The 18,080-nt window shown below is 44.9% G+C and overlaps 1 protein-coding gene across 2 annotated transcripts in view; it reads left to right on the top strand.

Annotated features, from left to right (window-relative positions):
- The window catches only part of Efhd1 (EF-hand domain family member D1), a 46,949-nt gene extending 33,441 nt beyond the window's left edge, over window positions 1-13,508 (top strand). The window contains exon 4 of one of the 2 annotated variants that reach the window (XM_034521544.2): window positions 12,361-13,508. In XM_034521544.2, coding sequence (XP_034377435.1) covers window positions 12,361-12,495 — 135 coding nt within the window. In that variant the 3' untranslated portion in view covers window positions 12,496-13,508. The remainder of the gene's footprint in view (window positions 1-12,360) is intronic. The other variant, XM_076914859.1, reaches the window with a different exon arrangement.
- The last annotated feature ends 4,572 nt before the right edge of the window (window positions 13,509-18,080 follow it).

The raw sequence follows: 18,080 nt of genomic DNA, 5'->3' as shown, positions 1-18,080 counted from the left end.
TCAACACCTGCTGCCAAGCAGGGTAAGGGTACAGTGAGACGGTCACATGCTCTCCACAGGTTGGTCCCCCAAGAGCACATCTGACTCTTGCACTCATGGTCACTCTGATCCTGCTTCCATTTGTACCACACAGGTAGCAGCCAGCATGTCATCCTAGCTTTTGGGACTGCATGCTTCTTCAGTTTCCAGCCTCTGGGAGACTTTGAGTTCCTTCCAGGAGCTTATCCAAGGCCAGGATGACCTTGGTGACATCCTGGCCTGCTTAGAGCTCAAAACAGGACCTAATTCTCACTTGTCTGTGATGCAGCTCAGGGATAGACACTGTTGGCAAAGATCAGCCAGTGCATTGACTTTTGAAACTCAGGAAGAGGGGACAGAACATTGCCTTCCTCAGGGGGCCTGCACAGTAGGGGGAGGAAAGCCCATGACTGACTCATCGACAAAGGGTGTCGAGATGAGGAAGGGGTTCCTTCTACTGCGACGGAGCCTCTCTGGCCATCAGCTCCATCACGTTTGCAATCTCTTGAGACTTCTTGGGAAGGGGCTTAGGATTGAGGCCCGAGAGAAGCAGGCACTTCACTGCCATGGTGCACTGGGCCAAGTGCTGTAGGTGAAGCCCATGAGTCCCTGTGACTGTGTCATCTAGGCATGCAGGACCAGTCGAGACTCGCCTGTGATCCCCACTCCAGCCTCATCCAGTCCCTGAGACGTTGCTGGAAATGTTCACAGCCAATTCTCAGAACCTGTAGCTCCTTTTGCCTAGGGCAGCTCACTCATGGCTAACCAGGCCTGAAAAGGCTCCTCTCCTGAGTGCCTGTATTCCATGTGTAAATGGCACTGTTTTGTATCTGTTCAGAGTGCTCTCAGACACTTGCAGGAAGAGTATCCACTGATCTGTCTGCAGAGCAGTTAATATTCTGCCTTTGGAATGTCTCCCGGTGTGCTGGGGCTCCTGGCAGGAATTTTCCTATAATGCTGTTGAGGTAGAAGGAAACACAACCTAAACTTCCATTACCAGAGAGACACGCGTTTGCTCACTCTGCAGCCATCAAAGATCGAGGCAACGCTGTGTGATATGTGTAGACAGATGTCCAAAATAAAGCAAGCAAAATAATGCGTGTGACACTTGGTTTAAAATACCAAAGGCAGCCTAGATAATTACATATGAAAGTATTAGTAGTAGTTACGTCAAGGGACTCATTTTATATTTTCAGAGTGTCGGAGAATTAGTGTGCTTTGTTTTTATAAGGAGAAGAGATGAAAAGAAAAAGAAAAACAATAAACTTTTTCCTGCTCGCCGTGTTTATATGTCTGCCTCCCCAGCAAGACTCAAAGGCAGAGTGGGCGTGTTATCTTTGTAATTACAGCGCCCGGTGTGTAATGGCTCTCAATAAGCGTTTTGCATGAATGACGAATGGAGGGAAGCACCACTCGGACTTGGGAGAGGCCATAAAGGAGATGACACTGGTGACAGATGTTCTGAGATGAATGGGGATTCACCTTGTAATCAAGGAAGGGGAGGCGTTCTAGTCATGGGAACTGCAAGCGCAGGCTCCAAGGCCCCGAAGGCCAGGAGTCCTGGAGGCTGGGAGAACATGGGAGTGTGTGAGCAGGCAGGGCTGACACCATAGCTGGGAATGCAAGCCGAGGTGCAAGTGTGCAGACCTAGGAACAGGGCCACACTTCTTCCCCTTTGTCATGAGGTAGGTGACTCCTGAGAGCAGATGGTCCCTAGATGTATCCCCCAGGCTGAGAGGACACCTGTAGACTGGCCTTCCAGGCCCAACCCAAGTCTCTCTAAAAGCTTTTTGGGTGTGTGTGGAGAGGCTGAGTTGTCAGGAAACCTGTGGCTGATCCAGCACTGCAGGCGGCTTCAAGTGCAGCCAAGATGGTCTAGCACACAGCTGCAGGGGCTGGAGTGCCCTCTGAGCTGTTTGTGCAGGTCTGACCTAGGACAGATGCTCTAGGAGAGGTTTCTACACGTGTACGGGGAGGGGTATCGGTTGTCAAACATTGTGACAGTGGAACCAGGGACAATATAATGACATACAACTTTAGAACTGCAGTGCTCGTGACTACCTTATTGGGAACTTGGGAAGACCAATCGGAAGTGTGCACTGAGGAGGAGAGCTGAGTTTTTTTTTTTTTCTATCAAGACAGCCCCTCCTCCAAGTGGGAGTGGTTTGAGGAGGGGAAGTGATAAACTGGCCTTTGGTGTCAAGTCCAAGGTAACTTCAGGTACAGTAGAGATATGCACCAATTTGGTGGGTATGGTGATGGCTGCAAGCAGTCCTCCAGTCATGGCCACATGGAGGCTATGAAACTGTGTGTCTTGTGTATGAATAGATCATGAAGCAGTTCTTCCATTTTCTTTACCCGCCTTTAGCAATGACTGGAACATAGCTGTCTTCATAGTCCCCTCCTGGGGCCAGGGGTGGGCCCAGACTCCACACGCCAGGTGAGCTTCCCATAGGAAAGATGAAGGAGGAAATATGATTTATGGGTACCCAGGAACGCCGAGGATGATGGGCGCCATCATCCCAAGCACATGCTGAGCCAGCAGGAAAGTAGATCTTAGTGGGAACTGGACTGTGGGGAAGACTTGTATTTAAGTCTTCAGGGAAGACGGGTCATCAGAGGCCCAAAGGAATGCTGGAGAAAAATACTACTTTGCTGGACAAAAGCAGTTTGGGTTTTTTAATTTTCATTTTAATCTCTTGTTAGTTATGTGTATGGCTATGTCTGTGTTGGGAGTATGGGGCTATCTATGACTACAGGTGCCCAGAGAAATAAGAGTTGTCAGATGTCTCTGGACTTAGAGGTGGCTTTGAGCCTCTTGGTGTGGGTGCTGGGGATTGGACTTAGGTCCATCTGGAAGAGAGCAGTGTGTGTGCTCCTAACCTCTGAGCTATCTCTCCATTCCTAGCAATTCCGTTTTTCCACCATGTGGGTCCTATGGATGGAACTCAGGTTGTCAAATTTGGCAGCAAGCCATCTGGCCAGCCCTCAGTAGAGATGCTTAAGGGATCAAATTCACCTTGTTGGACCGATTGCGCTGGGATAGGACTAGAATGGACCTGGTAGGAAGAGCCCTGAGAGCCAAGTCTCTATTGCAGATACCAGGGCAGGTGAGACAGTAGCTTGGGGTTAGGTAAAAAAAAAAATTTGTTTACTTTGCAGCCTCTGATTGAGGTCAGCATGTGATCACATCAGGGGGAAATTGTCTAGGAAATGAAGAAATAAAAAAACGAGATGATGGCCGGGTGGTGGTGGCGCATGCCTTTAATCCCAGCACTTGGGAGGCAGAGGCAGGCGGATTTCTGAGTTCGAGGCCAGCCTGGTCTACAGAGTGAGTTCCAGGACAGCCAAGGCTATACAGAGAAACCCTGACTCGAAAAACAAAACAAAACAAAACAAAACAAAACAAAAAAAAAAAAAAAAAAGAAAAAAGAAAAGAAAAAAAAAGCGAGATGATTGAGAAGATAGTACATACAGTAGGGAGTTAGGGTCGGGGGTGGGCTATAGAGCCCAGAGGTGAGATCATCAGGGGTGGGCTTTAGAACCCAGAGGCAAGATGGACTTTTGTGATGCAGGAGACGAAAGATTTCTGCCTGGGTGAAGAGTTGGCAAATCTCTCTCCTGCTGTCCTAGCTAGGAATGGTGAGGAAGGGGAGAGTTGGTGCCTGGTCAGATATCTTTGAATGCTTCAGGTTCACATACCAATTCCCTGGAGGTAGGTGTTATTGTCCCATTTGGGTTGGTGTGCGTGCGCGCGAGTGTGTGTGTGTGTGTGTGTGTGTGTGTGTGTGTGTGTGTGCACGCACAAGCTCGCGTTTTTTATGTTTGACTTAAGAAGTCACCCGTAGTGTGGGCTGACCTTGAACTTTTAATCATCCTGCCATCACTGCCAGGTTGCTAGGAAAAACAGGCATTTGCCAACAGACCCAACAGTTTGTCCCACATTGAAGATAAGGATGTTGAAGCTTAGACATTGTTTCCTTGGTAAACATTTAGCAACAAACTATCATCTTGTAATCCTAACCTTCAGGAAGCTGAGATAGGAAGTTTAAGAGTTCAAGGCCCAGGTCCACTACAGCGTTTAGCTGAGTCCTGGACTACAGGAAGCCCTGCGTTATAAACACCAAGTTTGTTTTAAATTCCATAAACAACATCCTTTATATCCTTTGTCATATTCCAAGTAGCCATTGATCCACAGAGATTGATCCCCAGAGAAGGAGCTTCTCCCCCCTTCCCCCAACCCCGCTGGACTCTTGCATCTATTGCCAGACTGTGGTTGCCATGGACAAAACAAACAAACAAACAAACAAACAAACAAAAAACTAGTTTCTAGGACTGGAGAGATGGCTCAGTGGTTAGCAGTACTGGTTGCTCTTCCTGAGGACCTGGGTTTGATTGCCAGAACCCACATGGCTGTTTACAATTGTCTGTAATTCCATTTCCAGGGTTACCAAAGTCTTCTGGCCTTTGTGGGTACCACGCATGCATGTGGCGCACAGACTTGAAGGTATTTTTATACCTAAGCACATTAAAATAGAATATTAAAAAATTAGGTCCAATATGAGTGTTAGTTTATAGTTTGAGATAATTCATAAAGAAAAAGGTGAAAGAATGAATTCTCAGGCTGGATGTGATGGTCCATGCCTGTAATCCCAGTCCTTAAGGAGCTGAGGCAGGAAATTTGCAGCATGATTGAGACTAGCCTGGGCTGTAAAGCAAGTACCAGGACTGTCAGAGCTACATAGTGACTATATCTCAAAGGGGCTGAGTGTTACAGTTCTGAGGAGAAAGGTACCGGGGCAGTCAAGGAACCAAGGAACACCACTAAGTCACATCATACAAGAAACCTCCCACAAGAGACTGATTAGGAGACAAAGAGGGTGTTTCAGGCAAGATCCGGGAACTGAGCAAGAGACAGGCTTATATAGGGTTTCTTGGAGGAGGACTTTTTCAGGGCGGAAATTTCCAGAGAGGCGATTGGTGAGATTTCAAGTCCCTGAGCCTTAGCAAGCCCAGGGATTGGTGGGTTTTTTGAAGTCAGGAATTGGTGTGTTTTTGAGCTCAGGGACTGGTGGGTTTTGAAACTGGGAAGGGGAGTAGCTTAAGAGATAACCCAGTGGTTAAAGTGTTTGCTTCAGGAGGGCCAGAGTTCAGATTGCTAGAACCCTTGTGAAGCAGGACATGTTAACACAAGTTTCCTTGTGGCAAGAAGGGAGGTGGACAGAAGCAGTCCCCAGAAGCTAGCAGACCAGCTAGCCTGGACACAGGGATATGAGTAAGAAAGCAACCTTGTCTCAAACAAGGTGAAGGTGAAGACCAACACTTCAGGTTGTCTTTTTTTTTTTTTTTTTTTTTTGTTTTTTGTTTTTGTTTTTGTTTTTTGAGACAGGGTTTCTCTGTGTAGCCCTGGCTGTCCTGGAACTCACTCTGTAGACCAGGCTGGCCTCGAACTCAGAAATCCGCCTGCCTCTGCCTCCCAAGTGCTGGGATTAAAGGCGTGTGCCACCACCTCCTGGCCAGGTTGTCTTCTGACATCTACACACACAGAGAGACTCGCACACGCGTACACGCACATGCATGCACCAACAACAAAGAGAGAGAGACACAGAGAGAGGGAGGAGGGGAGGAAAAAAACTTCAACTTCATTGCTTGACGTACTAAGCAATTTCTTGTTGATGATTTCAAGTTCCAAGAAGTCATCCTCTCTCACTGTCTCAGGACATTTCATGACGCAAAGGCCACAGACAATTTAAAGTTTCACCTGCATTCTTAAGATTTTTTCCTGGCTCATAATGACCAGATTGTGTAGACAGAGACAGTGAAGGCCAACTGTGTGGTATTGGCTGTTTTCCATGGTGTAAATATTCACACTGAGATTGAGTTCGAGTCCTTGGTGGAACGTGGATGCAGGTAGAGCCAGGAAGCTGTTCACAGTCATAAAATCATCACCCAGCATTCCCACTCTGGAGACACAGGCCCGGCAGATGTTGGTGCAATTGATTACAGATTCATCGTTCGATTTAAAATTTTGTAATGACTAGTTTTATAAACGGCTCATAGAAATTCTAGGAATGAAGATGTTGGTTTCTGAGCAGTTACAAGCCAGTTGCTTGTAGGTCCAGCATTCCTTGAGATAGTGGAAAGACTATATCTGTTTTCTTCCAGTTGAAGGAGGAAGAGATGGAAGGGATCAGTGATCATTGTGAGGAGAGAGATGAGAAAGAAATTCAGTGAAGACCCAGCTCTGGCTGGAAATCCCAAGTCCCAGTGGTTCTAGCCACGATCCTTATAAGGTGTTTTTTATTGTTTTTATGTGTAAGAATCTTTTGCCTGCATTCATGTATGTGCATCACATGCCTACAGAGGCCAGAAGGTATCTGGAGTCCTTGGAACTGGAGGATCAGGTGGTTTGAGACTGTCATGTAGGTGCTAGGAACTGAACCTTGATCATCTATAAGTGGTCTTAATCACTAAGCTTCCTCTCCATACTGAAGACATGCTTCCTCAGCTTGGAAGCATGGGATTCTAAATCGTGGCAGTGAGGGTGGACCTTGGTGAGGGGGTGGTGGTGGCAGAGAGACGGTGTGCCAGGCAAAAGTGCAGCTGGGATGTAAAGGTATAGTTGGCCTTTGTGTACACAAAGGGGTCGGTTCTAGACCCCACAATATAAAGTAGTGTGTAAGGTTGGAGAGATAGTGTACTTGGCAAAGCACTTACCTTGCAAGCATGAGGACCCCAAATTCGAGCCCTGAACTTACCTGAAAAAGAAGCATAGTGGTATATCTGGATCCTTGGGGCTCCCCAGCCAGCCAGCCAGCTAGCTAGCCTATTTACTTAGGAAGCTCCAGGCTAAAATGAGGTGAACATCCGAGGAACTACAGTCAAGGGTCTTCTGGCCTCTGCATGTGTGTGTACGCACGTGCATGCTCATGTATACATACATGAAGTGGCTTCTGTTTGCACAAACCTATGTACATCCCCCATATATTTTAATACAGCTAAGTGTTGAGGAATTTAGAAATTTATTATGTTTTAATTTCATTTCAGTAGTTTTTTAAAAATAGTCTCATATGTAGCCCAGGTTGGCCTCAAATTTGTAATTCTCCTGCCTTTATCTCCCGAGTTCTACAATTAAATTTGTACACAAACACACATGGTGAGGTATTTTATTTTCTTTAAGTGCTGAGGATCAAATCCAGGGCTTTATTCTTGCAAAATATACTCTTCTGTTATTGGCTGCACCCACAGCTTGGTATTCAGTGTTACAAAAACATAGACAGTAATAAATAATTAAAGATTATATATAACATAATACAAAAACAAAAGAAGGTGATCAGGTGCAAAGCAGGTCATGTCATGTTCATTTTCTGAAGCCACTGATTTTGAGAACAAAATCAGATAAGAATGAAAGGCCATCAAAAGTCTTGCTTTTTATTTTGAGACAGTCTCATTATGTAGCTATGGCTGGTGTGGAACTCTCTGTGTGGTGCAGGCTGCCCGCAGACTTACAGAGGTCTGCCTGCCTCTGCCTCCTGAGTGCTGGGATGAATAAAGGCTATTCACCACTGCAGCCAGCTAAAGAAAAAAATGCTTATATCAAGTATTGTACTTAGGAGGGGGAAGAAGAGGGTCAAAATACAGTGAATGAGAAAAATGTTTGAATAAAATTTAAAAAGAAAAATGTAGCCATGAGAATCTTAAATCAGGGCCATGGGGGATGGTACATACCTATAATGCAGTTCTTCAGAGATCTTAGGGTGACAAGAAATAGAATATAATTATAATATCCAAGGAGATTCGCTCTAGGTGTAAATGTAACACACAATAACAAATTAAATAGTGAGAAAATTGGGGGCTAAAGAGGTGTCTCAGTTAAGAGCAGCTCTTCTAGAGGTCCTGAGTTCAGGTCCCAACACATCATATGACTCACAACCACATCACGTGACTCAAACCACACCTCGTGACTCACAACCACATCACATGACTCAAACCACACCTTGTGACTCACAGCCACATCATGTGACTCACCACCATCTGTTGCTACAGCTCCACAGGCACCCAGATATATGCATACTCATCATTTTAAAATAAATTTCATTAGAAAATTAAAAGAAATTTAACTAATGAATGAATTAAAAATTTTTGAGTCTCATATGCAGCCCAGGTTGGCCTCAAGTCTGTAATCTTCCTGACTTTGTTTCCAGACAAATTTCAATTAAAAGAATTTATTTAATTAAAAAGAAATTTATACCCATTTTCTGATTTTCAGATTTGAATTCATGGTCTCATGCATACTAAGCACACAAGTGGCCACTGGATTCTACCTCATACCCCTAAAACAGTGCTTAAACAGGGTATCAAGTGATATTAAATCCTGTGGGGGTGGGTGAGGGCAAACACGGCAGCCATGGAAATAGCATGTCAAACAAGAGAGGAATGGATGTCTTCCATGAAGGAGCTGAGTGACGGGAAATATAGGAACAATAGCGAACTGTCAACAGAGGGTTCTGAGGACAGCTGGGCCCAGTGGGACAGGCTTTTAAGCTTAGCCACTTGGGAAGCTGAGGCATCAGGATCACAGGTTGCCAGCCCAACCCTGTCTCAAAAAGTTGGAGAGAGGTCTGAGACAGACAGACAGACAGACAGACAGACAAGGGGAGATGCCCAGTCTGTGGGAAGTCTTTTCTAAAAGGTTCACTTCCAAAATAGACTGCCAGGATGGATAGATAGATAGATAGATAGATAGATGGATGGATGATAAGTAAGTAGATAAATATGTTGCAGATAAATATAAAAAAACAGTTGGCTAGCTATTTTAAGTAGAAGAATTTAACATATTTCCTTTATACTCTCTATTAAAATAGATGAGGGACTAGAGAGAAGGCTTGGTGGTTAAGAGCACTGGCTGGTTTTGCAGAGGACCTGGGTTCGTGTCCCAGCACCCACACGGTGGCTCACAAATATCTGTAACTCCAGTTCCAGGGGATCCAGTGACCTCTTCTAACTTCCACAGAAACCAGGCAGATACACATGTGGTACACATAACATACATGCAGACAAAGCACTCACAAAATGAGATTAAAACTTCTAAAAGGAGCATATGTCTGTGTGCCTGTGTTTATGTGTATGTGTGTGTAAAAACCAAATAAAGTCAGGTATATTGCATACCTGTCAAACCAATGTTTGTGAGGTAGAGGCAAGAGGGTCAAAAGTTAAAGGCCAGTTTGGGATATGAAGTAAGTTTGAGGCTATCCTGGACTGCATGAGCAAAATACAGAAGATCCAATAAAAGAATTAGAAGGAAATGCAGAAAAAATGGACTTAGAGCATTGGAGGCTTTCTTCAATGTGATATAAAAGGCAAGAGCTAATGGCCTACAAATTAAATTACATCAAGGTTTTAAGTACTCTGGAGGTGCACAGATGGGAAGAGACAACAGGCAGATTAGCAGCAAGGGATTGATTTTACATAGAGAGCTGCAGGTTGGAGGAGAAAAGCAGCTGGACTGTGAAAGTGACAAAGGTCCAAGTTGGTTAACTCACCAAGGAGGAAATGAGAGAAGGCCACAATATGGTTTTGTCTACAGGTTGGCAAGACAGTGAGACTAATTGTGATAAGCTTTGGCCAAGGGGGTGTGTGAGTGTTTCTGGTCCAGGATAGTGGGGTGTGTGTGTGTGTGTGTGTAAATCAGAACAGCTGCAGTCGAGGGCTGTATCATATAGTCTTCATTAAAATCACCTACACATTCAGTGTGCCATCGAGAGATGGTATCAAATGTGAAAACCATGAAAAAAAAAGTCAGTTCTAGGAAGGAGGATTTTGAAATGGTTTTATCTGATAAGGTATTATTATTATTATTATTATTATTATTATTATTATTATTATTATTATTATTATTATTAAGACATGTCTTGTGTGCCCCAGGCTCTCTTCAAACTGACTCTGCAGCCAAGGGTGGTCACACACTTTTGTCGCAGTAAATCTCCAACTCCAATAAGCCCGTGCGAAGAACACATAAGTCAGTTATTATATCTATCAGCTGCACTCCTAGATTGGGCAGATCTACCATTACACTACTCTATTCACCAGCTATGAGATCTCTTGTTACTTGTGGCTTCTCCAGGCCACGTGGTTTTGTTCCATCTTCTTTCCACCTCCTCTTCCTCTGTCTCCTCCTCCTCTGTCTCCTTCCTCTCTCTCCCTCTCTAAAACCTCCAGCCCCATCTTTCTCTTCCACTGCCCAATCACAGCCTTTATTTGAGTACTTCAAATGAGAAGGTTCACATGGAATCACCTGAGTATGTGATCCACTCCTAGTTGGGGCAGCCCCTCTTGAGGAAGCAGAATTAGCATCAAAATGCAAACAGCACCAGGGCAATTTACAACATACTTCTGATCCTCTGTATTTACCTCCTGAGTTCTGGGATTACAGGTGTAATTACAGCTGCTACCACATCCAGCTTGATGCAGTACTGGGGACTAAGACGGGTGGTTTCATACATGCTCGGCAAGCACTCTGCCAATTGACCTATATCTTCCAGCCCCTGATATGGTATTATTGAAGGTAAATCATTAAGCTAAAAAAAAAAAAAAAAAAAAAAAAGAAAACCCAGATATTATGAGATCCCACTCACAACGTGAACATAAACATGTAATATTTGTTTTTATTTAATTGGTTTTAGAGATTGGATCTCACATGCTAGCTCTGGGCGACCTAGCACTCTATCCAGATTGGCCTTGAGCTCAGCACTCTGCCATCTGAGTGTTAGGGGCTGCAAGTGGGAGCTGCTGCACTTTAGCTAACATGTAGTGTTCTTATATATATGGTGCCAAAACAAGCCAGAATGTAATATTTAGTAGTAAATTTAGAATGACTCACTGAGAGAAAAGTTTCCATTTTATTTTTGTGGTTACTGAGGGTTGAACACAGGATCTCATGCATTCCAGGTAAGTCCTCAGGTACTGAATTGTATTTCAGCCAAGAACCAAAATGTTGATGGAAACACAAAATCAGCATTGGGGAAAACAAAAACTGATGCATTGGAGCTGGAGACATGGTTCAGTGGTTACGCATATGTATTGTTCTCCCAGAGGACCCAAGTTTACCGCCCACTACCCCCCAGCATCTATGTCATTCAGAAAGCTATTGTAAAGACTTTCCTTTATGTGTTGGGAAGATGGCTCAAAGGTTGAGAGCACTGACTGCTCCTCCAGAGGTCCTGAGTTCAATTCCCACAAGCATCTCACAAGCATCAGCTCACAAGCGTCTGTAATGGGATCTAATGCCCTCCTCTGGAGTGTCTGAAAAGATCGACATTGTGCTCATATGCATTAAATAAATAAATAAAATCTTTAAAATTTTCCCTTTGCAGCCCATGTTAGATACAATCCCAACCAAAGATTCCTGAGGCATTTACTCGTGTTCTTCCACTTAGAAGATACCATTTAAAAAAAAAATTATGAACTCTTTGAGAATTTTACACAATGAATTTTGATCCTATTTGACCCCTAAAAAAAAAAAATAACCTAACTGACTCTGCTTTGTGTTGCCCATATATTTCTGGATGTGGGACTGTGGAATATAGTTGGCTTACCAGGAGTCACACTTAAAGAAAACTATCTCTCTCCCAGAGGCCATCAACTTCCCATAGGTCCCCCAGGGTCGGGGTTCAGGGCCGTTTCCTACCTATCCCATGCTAGAATGCTGGCTGGCTTGAAAGCATGCAGGTCTTGGGCAAGAAACTGCACCTGCTGTTGTGCGTTCATGAGTACAGCTGGTGTCACTCTGACCACTGGCTCTTGTAGCTTCCATGATTGTCCCTGAGTCTTGGGGGAGGGTGTGATGTAGATGCCCCATGTGTGTCTGGGCACTCCATAGTATCCTCTGCATCTTGACCAGCCATGACTTTCTGCATCAACTGCCCTCTCTGATGCACAAAAGAACCATCTCTGATGAGGTCTGAGAGTACTGCTCGGTCTGGTTCAAGGACTGGCCCACCAGCATGTAGTGATACCATTGTGAGAATTTGGAGAAGTGGCTTCTCCGTAGAGCTTGCCTACCACCAGGAACTAGGGAATGCGCACCAGCACCCTGAAAAAAGAATTGAGAAAGAACAACCCCCCAAAATAGAAGCAGGTAGAAGCCAGCCACAAGTAAAGCAACTGTATCAGCGCTCAACAGCAGATTATGGACCAAAGGAAGAGGTGTCACCAAAGCCCCTGTCCTCAGCAGTGCCAGCACCCTTTGTCCAAGGTTTACATAGCCGTTGCAAGGTTTAGGTGCCAGCATCCCCATATTCTTATCTGCCCTTACTGTGTCATCTGTTTGCTATTTCTCTGCAGGCCCAGGCCTTGTCATGCTCCAGTAAGTTTGAAGCTGAGTTAAAAGCTGAGCAAGATGAGCGGAAACGGGAGGAGGAGGCCAGGAGGCTCCGCCAGGCAGCCTTCCGGGAGCTCAAGGCAGGTTTCAGTGCGTAGTCCTGCTGACCTGACCCTTGACCACAGCTGTGCCTTACTGACACCCTGGAGGTGATGACTAGGATTTTCACATTTTTATCCCTGCAGCCCTCTGCGCAAATGACCTCCCCCCTCAAGGCCAGGCCTGTTTCTTAGTGCTTCTGGTTAACCAGAGGCTGCTTACATCCTTCCCAGGGCCCTGGCCCCTTCCAAATGATTTGCCAGCTGGCTTTCCCAGCCTTCACTCCTCTGCTGTCGTCTGTAGCTGAGATTCGTTTCTTCTTGGAAACCTTATTTGTCCCCATGTAATCCTATGTCAACAAGTCCTGTTCATATATGGTTCTCAGAGGACACGTTGCCCACCGTCCTGGGTAGTTTTTCCTTGTGGCCCTTGCATTGTTTTCTGGACAGCGTCTGCTTGTCATTAATCAGATTCCACTGACTTCTTTTTCACCGTCATCCACCCCAGTGTGATGGCGGGATTTGAAGGAGGACTTCTGGATCAATGCCTATGTCCCCTCACCAACCGGGGTCTAGCTTCTTGCTGTCTTTGCCCATCTCCCGATTCTTAACAATCCCTACCCTCTTGTTCCCCCTCATTCTTCATTTCCCGATCCAGCCATTTTCCCACTCCTAAGTCCTTTACTGTTAAGAATGAAAGAATCGTCAGAAGTAATATCAGTGAGTAGTAGAAGGATAGCTGTCATCTGACCCTATGCAAATCAGAGTGATCCTGTGAAATTCTCAAGTGACATCCAAGGTCTTTTGAAGTCATGACCATCTTCCCATGTCTGACATCAGCTCCAAAGATTTGAAATGGGACAGATTTTTTTTGTATCTTGTGAGTTTCTTGAGACTTCTCACAAATACCAGGGGGTTGTATTTTTTTTAACAAAACCAAAACCAAAAATTCTTAATGTCATATTTATTACTTCTCTTTTGTAACTGCTGTCTTTACAATAAAGAATACATCTGCCCTTCTATCCTACAGCTGTTTACTTTTAAATAAAATGTGCAGATGGTCTCTGCCTTCATACCAGTGTGCCTTTGGTCTTCTTTGACTTAGGGGATGGAAGGATGCGTTTTCTATGGGGCCAGTTCATCCTTGGGCTTCTGTTGACACTGAATTCCTGAAGTATGGGCAGACATAGGAACAGAATGTGTAGAGCTGGGATGTAGCTCAGTGGGTGGATCACTTGCCTAGCATGCTTGAGTACAAGCACCGTATAACCAATTATGGGCAGTGGATTCCTGTATTCTCAGTATTTTAGGTCATAGATGCAGAACTCAAATTTATGGTTATCCTTGGCTATAGGGTGAGTTTGAGGCCTTGTTTTAAGAGAAGCTGAAAGAAACCCAAAGGAGAGGGAGAGGAAGGATTCAAGGAGCCAGAGCATGAGAAACAACCCACAGACTCAACTAAGTAAGGTTCATAGGGGCTCACAGAGACTGAAGTTACAATCACAGACCCTGTATGAGTCTGAGCTAGGTTCGATCCCTGTGTCTGAATGGTATAAGGAGAGAACCAACTCCCAAAAGTTTTTCTAGACAAAACTGAGAACAAAAAATGTTGAGACAAGTACTTCCAGAATATTGGCCTGGGCAAGCCTGTAGAGCATTTTTTTAAATTTGTGTTTGATGTGAGAGGGCCCAGGTCCTGGTGCCACCCACCCCTGGGCAGGTGGTCTTGAGGTGTTTAAGAAATCAGGAGGAGCAAGTCAGTAAATAGCACCCCTCCATGGCTTCCGCTTCAGTTCCTGCTGTGACTTCCCTTCATGGCAGTGTTCGGACCCTGTTAGCTGAAACAACCACTTGGTAGCCAAGTTGTTTTTGACCATGGTATTTTATTACAACAATAGAAACCTTAGAGACAGCCAGTTTGAGGTCTCCTGAGCTACAGGAGACACTTTTTTTGGGGGGGGGAGGAGGGGTTTGGAGGGGAACCCGGAAACAAACCACCACCAACAACAACCAACTAAAATAAAATAAAACAAAAGCCCAACAGGAAAAAAAAAAATGTCTTTCTGTACAAACAGCCAAAGTAAGAGCTAAAACTCTCAAGTGATACAAAATGTCCCACAAGAGTACTTAAGTCAGAAGATAACATGTCTTGGGCCAGGTGATTACAAAGAGCAGAGATACCATGTCTCTGTGTCCTCTCTGTCCACACTCCATGTCCTACTGAAGCCGTTCCCTTCCAACCTCTGGTTCCCAGGTTCCATCTCCAGGGCCAAGGCCAAACCCCAGCCCTTTTCTGGCTCTTCCCTGGGGCTCTGCAGTGACCTGACTGGTTTTTCTACTCTCCTTTTGCCCACAGTTTAGCTGGGACAGTCTCTGAAATGCAAATCTGTTCCTAGCATCTTCCTTTAAGTTTGACCCCTGCTCATCTGGACAGTGTCTTAACCTCCACCCTTCCCTTTGGAACACCAAGGCCTGGGACTGAAATGGCGAGTGGTTCCTGAAAGTGCCACACCTCCGGTCTTGCACAAACTGTTTCCTCTGATGGCTTGCTCTCCCTTTCCCCTCTCACTAGTAGTCTACTTTTCCTTGACTCAGCCCAGAGTAGCTTCAAGAAGCACTCTCAATGCTCCTAGGAGGACAAGGAACACCGAGGGTTCCCTTTTTACCTCCAGGCTCATACATTCCGAAGGATTCCTCTCTTCGCCCTCCTGTTAGGGCTACAAATCTCTAAAAAAAAAAAAAAAAAGCCCGCACATGTGTTCATTTGTTTAGTATGTGTGTGAGGGGGGAAGAGGGGCTGCATGTACAAAGGTTAGAAAACAACGTGCAAAACTCAATTCTCTTTTCCCACCAGGTGGGTCCCTGGGATTGAACTCAGGTTGTCTGGTTCGAAGGCACAGGACTATGAACTTTTGCAAGGGCAGGAAGTCTCCCTTGCTCTTGGCCTAACCAGTAACCAACCCGCAGCTTTGTATGTAAATTGTGTATGCAAATGTGCATGCAAATATCATGAAGCTATGCCAGGATATAAGGCAGGATGCTCATCGCTGACATTAGAGGACATCCAAGCATCTATTATAATAATGAAATGCCCAAAGCCAAGAGTATGGTGTTGGCATCAGTTCACTCTGTTGAGGCCACTCATAGGAAACCATCAGCTTAGTAGGATCCTGTGTGGGTTAGTTCTATCATCAGGAAAGCCAGGGTGAGAAAAAGCTATCATTAGTCCCAGGGTGAGGAAAAAGCTATGCTGTCTTTGTAACAGTTCTTTCAGGAGAACAAGTTCATGGGTCTCCGGAAAATGTGAATCCCCTCAGAAGGCTGTATTCTCAGTGACCTAAGGATCCTCCTGCTCCTCCTCCTCCTTCTCCTCCTCCTGAGAGAGAGAGAGAGAGAGAGACAGAGAGAGAGACTTTGGTTGTTCAGGTTGGTTTCAAACTTTATATATGGAGCTTAAGATGACAGTGAACTTCTGTTCCTGCTGACTCTTATTTCATAAATTCTTGGATTACAGGTAAGTGGGGCTTCAGTTCCTGGGCCTGGAGTCTGGGGCTGAGACCATGAGGAGAGAGAAGAAGAAGGAGGACGATGGCATCGTGGGGGAGGTAGGTTGTGAGCTCATGGCCACGAGGGCTGGCCTATTGGAGTAGGAGCAGCCCGGGCAGAACATGGCAAGTGATCGCTCAGGATTATTGACAAGGAAATAGACAAACTAGCATAGAGGGTTGACATCTGCCCAGCTCTAGTGCTTTAATGCTTATTATAAAGGTTTTGTATCTTTTATTTAGGAACTAAATGACCTAAGATGGGATCGAAACCCCCAAATAAAGTTTACTGCAACAATACATGCAGGGAAAACATTCATACACATAAATATAATTGCAGAGCATATGGCTAAAGATATAGGACAATGCTGGGCAGTGGTGGCGCACGCCTTTAATCCCAGCACTTGAGAGGCAGAGACAGGCGGATTTCTGAGGTCGAGGCCAGCCTGGTCTACAGAGTGAGTTCCAGGACAGCCAGGGCTACACAGAGAAATCCTGTCTTGAACATGTGTGTGTGTGTGTGTGTGTATGACAATGGGTAGAATGGGTAGAGTGCTTGCCTAGAATACTAGTGGACCTAGGTTTCATCACAATCATTGTGTAAACCAGATGTAGTAGCACATGCCTGTAGTCCAAGAACTTATGAAATTAAGAGTTGGGAGGAACGGAAGTTCAATGTCATCTTTAGCTACATAGAAAGTTTAAGGCCAACCTGAACTACCAGATACCCCTGTCTTAGAGAAAGGGGGGGGGGGTCCTTAGGTCACTGAGAGCACAGCCTTCTGAGGGGATTGCTTAGAGGGTTCATTGCTATTGTCTCCTTTGCTCATCTGTTTGAGATAGGGTCTCCTTATATAGCCCAGGCTAGCCTGGAATTCATCTTTCCTGCTTCCTGGGGTTATCGCTTAGTAACCAGAATGCTTGGTCAGCTATTGTCTTTTTAAAAGATATATCTTTATTTTTCATATTATTCTTTTTATTATTTTGAAACTAAGTCTATTTATGTTGTCTTGGTTCTCCTGGAACTAGCATGTAGACCAGGCTGAGCTGAACTCCCAGAGATCTGCCTGCCTCTGCCTCTAGTTTTATTATTTTTAAGTTACATGTATGCGTGTATGTTTGTGTATGAGCATTTGTGAGTACTGGTACCCACAGAATCCAGAAGAGGGCATCAGATCCCTTGGAGCTGGAGATGTGTGATACAGGTAGTTTGAGTCTCTCAACATAGATGATGAGAACTAAACCCAGGTCCTCTGGAAGAGAACAGCATCTCCTCTTAACTGCTGCCTCATCATGTATCCAGGATTGCTGTTGTCTTTTTGACAGATAATTTAGTGACTTTTTTTTTTAACATTGAAATTTCTGTCTGTGTTGGTTACTTATTTCTGCATTAACAAACTATCTGATGACTTAATGGCTTAAAATAATAATTAACATTTATGAGCTCACCAAAGCATCTCAGAAGGCTAGGGATTCAGAAGAGTTTAATTGGACGAGTCTGACTCAGGGTCTCTTGTGTGGCTGCAGTTAAAATGGCAGGTGGGGTGTCATCATTTAAGGCTGCACTTGGGCTGGAGAAGCTGTTTGTAATGTGACTCACTCCTGTGGTTTAAAGGTTGGTTCTGGCTGTTGGCAGGAGTCTGTAGTTGCCCGCCATGGAAACTTCTCAGGGTTTTCCAGTGTCTTCCCAACATGGAGAAGCACTTGCTACACCTCTGGCCCTCCCCCCCCCCCCAAAAAAAAAAAAAACCCAAGATGTCTTTTGCTTTTAATGCTCATTTGTGTGCATGTGTGATCAACCTGTGGACAGACTACCTGATTGTGGTCAAGGGTTTTATTGTTAGAACACCAAACTGGGTGTTCACCAACTGGGGTGAATTTCAACCCAGCACAATTGCTTCAAGAGAGTAAAGTGTAAGTTGTTATGGACTTTAGCTTCAGAAAGCACACTGTCATTTCCCCAGTAGCCCACTGACTACATAGGTTGGCTTTATTGAGAAGAAACGGCGGGAGCCCTCTTAGAGCTAACCATTACAGAATCAGAGTTCTTAATCACTAGTAACAGGCTCTAAGCCAGACTGAAATAGGAAAGGAATCAAT

This window comes from Arvicanthis niloticus, chromosome 17 (assembly GCF_011762505.2).
Source record: "Arvicanthis niloticus isolate mArvNil1 chromosome 17, mArvNil1.pat.X, whole genome shotgun sequence".
In the NCBI taxonomy this organism is placed as follows: Eukaryota; Metazoa; Chordata; class Mammalia; order Rodentia; family Muridae; genus Arvicanthis; species Arvicanthis niloticus.
Note: the sequence above shows the minus strand (reverse complement) of the source record. Positions and strands in the feature narration are given on the sequence as shown.